The following is a 1564-nucleotide window of genomic DNA, read 5'->3' as shown; positions in this document are numbered from 1 at the left end:
AGGTTGAGACTATGGTGAGCCATGATTATGCTACTGCACTCCAGCCTGGGTGACAGAGTGAGACCTTGTCTCAAAAAATTTTTTTAAAAATTTGAAAATACAAGTATACACAAAATTAAGTCTGAAAGAAAATGCAGTGAGCCAGAATGTTAACAGTGGCTATCTCTGGGTGATACAATTATGAGTAAGTTTTATTTTCTTCTTTGTACTTTTCTCTATTTCCCAAATTTCCCGAAATAACTTTTACAATAAAGCATCCTTCTTCCCCCAAAAGAAATTAAGAAAAAAAAGTCAGGCGCAGTGGCTCACACCTGTAATTCCAGTGCTTTGGGAGGCTGAGGTGGGTGGATCATAAGGTCAGGAGTTCGAGACCAGCCTGATCAACATAGTGAAACCCCGTCTCTACTAAAAATACAAAAATTAGCCAGGCGTGGTAGTGCACACCTGTCATCCCAGCTACTAGGGAGGCTGAGACAGGAGAATTGCTTGAACCCAGCGGGTGGAGGTTTCAGTGAGCTGAGATCGTGCCACTGCACTCCAGCCTGGGCAACAAAGTGAGACTCTGTCTCAAAAAAAAGAAAGCAAGCAAGCAAGCAATGGCTATCCCTATATCTGAGCAAAAGTTCTAGGAAGTGAATATAGACTTCCCTATGAAAACACTATGTTATTATTAAAAAAAAAACAACTAAAGGCCCAATGTGGTGACTCACACCTGTAAACCCAGCACTTTGGGAGGCTGAAGTAGGTGGATGGCTTGAGCCCAGAAGTTTGAGACCAGCCTGGGAAACATGGTGAAACCTGTCTCTACAAAAAAAAAAAAAAAAATTAGCTGGGTGTGGTGGCACATGCCTATGGTCCCAGCTACTTGGGAGGCTGAGGTGGGAGGATCACTTGAGCTACGGAAATGGAGGCTGCAGTGACTCGAGTTTGCGCCACAGCACTCAAACCTGGGCAATGGGAGTGAGACCTTGTCTAAAACAATAACAACAACAACAAATAAAAACCTAAACATTGGAATTGAGTTCTGGGACACAACACAGATAAACCAGACAGTCTTGTTCAATTCTGATCAGAGGAGAAAAAGCAAATATCTGACACAAAGATTGGTGATGTTTCTATGCTACAGGTAAGCTTCACTACAGCTCTTCCGTATTCAGCCAAAATTTGTTATCTAATATTTCGCTCCTCAATTGTTTCCTGAGCGAATGCCAGTGAATTACTTCAGAATAAGATTATGACGGCTTGTCCCAATTAATAAAGAAGTTAAAACACAGTCTTACCTTTTTCGTTTCTGTGAAAGACACAGTGACTGTGGTGAAGATGCTCTACTTGGCTCATCAGCTAATGTGGCCAAAATAAAGTTAGCTTCCACTAACATATCATCAATACTTAAAGCCAGAGGTCTAAAAAAGCCAAGTCAGAGCAACAGTGATACTCATTTTCTGATGGACATTAGAAACACATTAGAAATGATACTTAATTCTGGACTAAAAAGAAACAGGGGAGGCTGAGGCAGGTGGATCACCTGAGGTCGCGAGTTTGAGATCAGCCTGACCAACATGGA

General features: G+C 41.8%; 1 protein-coding gene across 1 annotated transcript in view; it reads right to left on the bottom strand.

The window, feature by feature from the left end:
• RAD9B (RAD9 homolog B (S. pombe)) overlaps positions 1-1564 on the bottom strand; it is a 34395-nt gene that overhangs the window by 14955 nt on the left and 17876 nt on the right. Inside the window, exon 7 of the mRNA XM_011936389.1 lies at positions 1281-1403. Coding sequence (XP_011791779.1) covers positions 1281-1403 — 123 coding nt within the window. The remainder of the gene's footprint in view (positions 1-1280; positions 1404-1564) is intronic.

Source organism: Colobus angolensis, unplaced genomic scaffold (assembly GCF_000951035.1).
Source record: "Colobus angolensis palliatus isolate OR3802 unplaced genomic scaffold, Cang.pa_1.0 Scaffold10, whole genome shotgun sequence".
Taxonomy (NCBI): domain Eukaryota; kingdom Metazoa; phylum Chordata; class Mammalia; order Primates; family Cercopithecidae; genus Colobus; species Colobus angolensis.
Note: the sequence above shows the minus strand (reverse complement) of the source record. Positions and strands in the feature narration are given on the sequence as shown.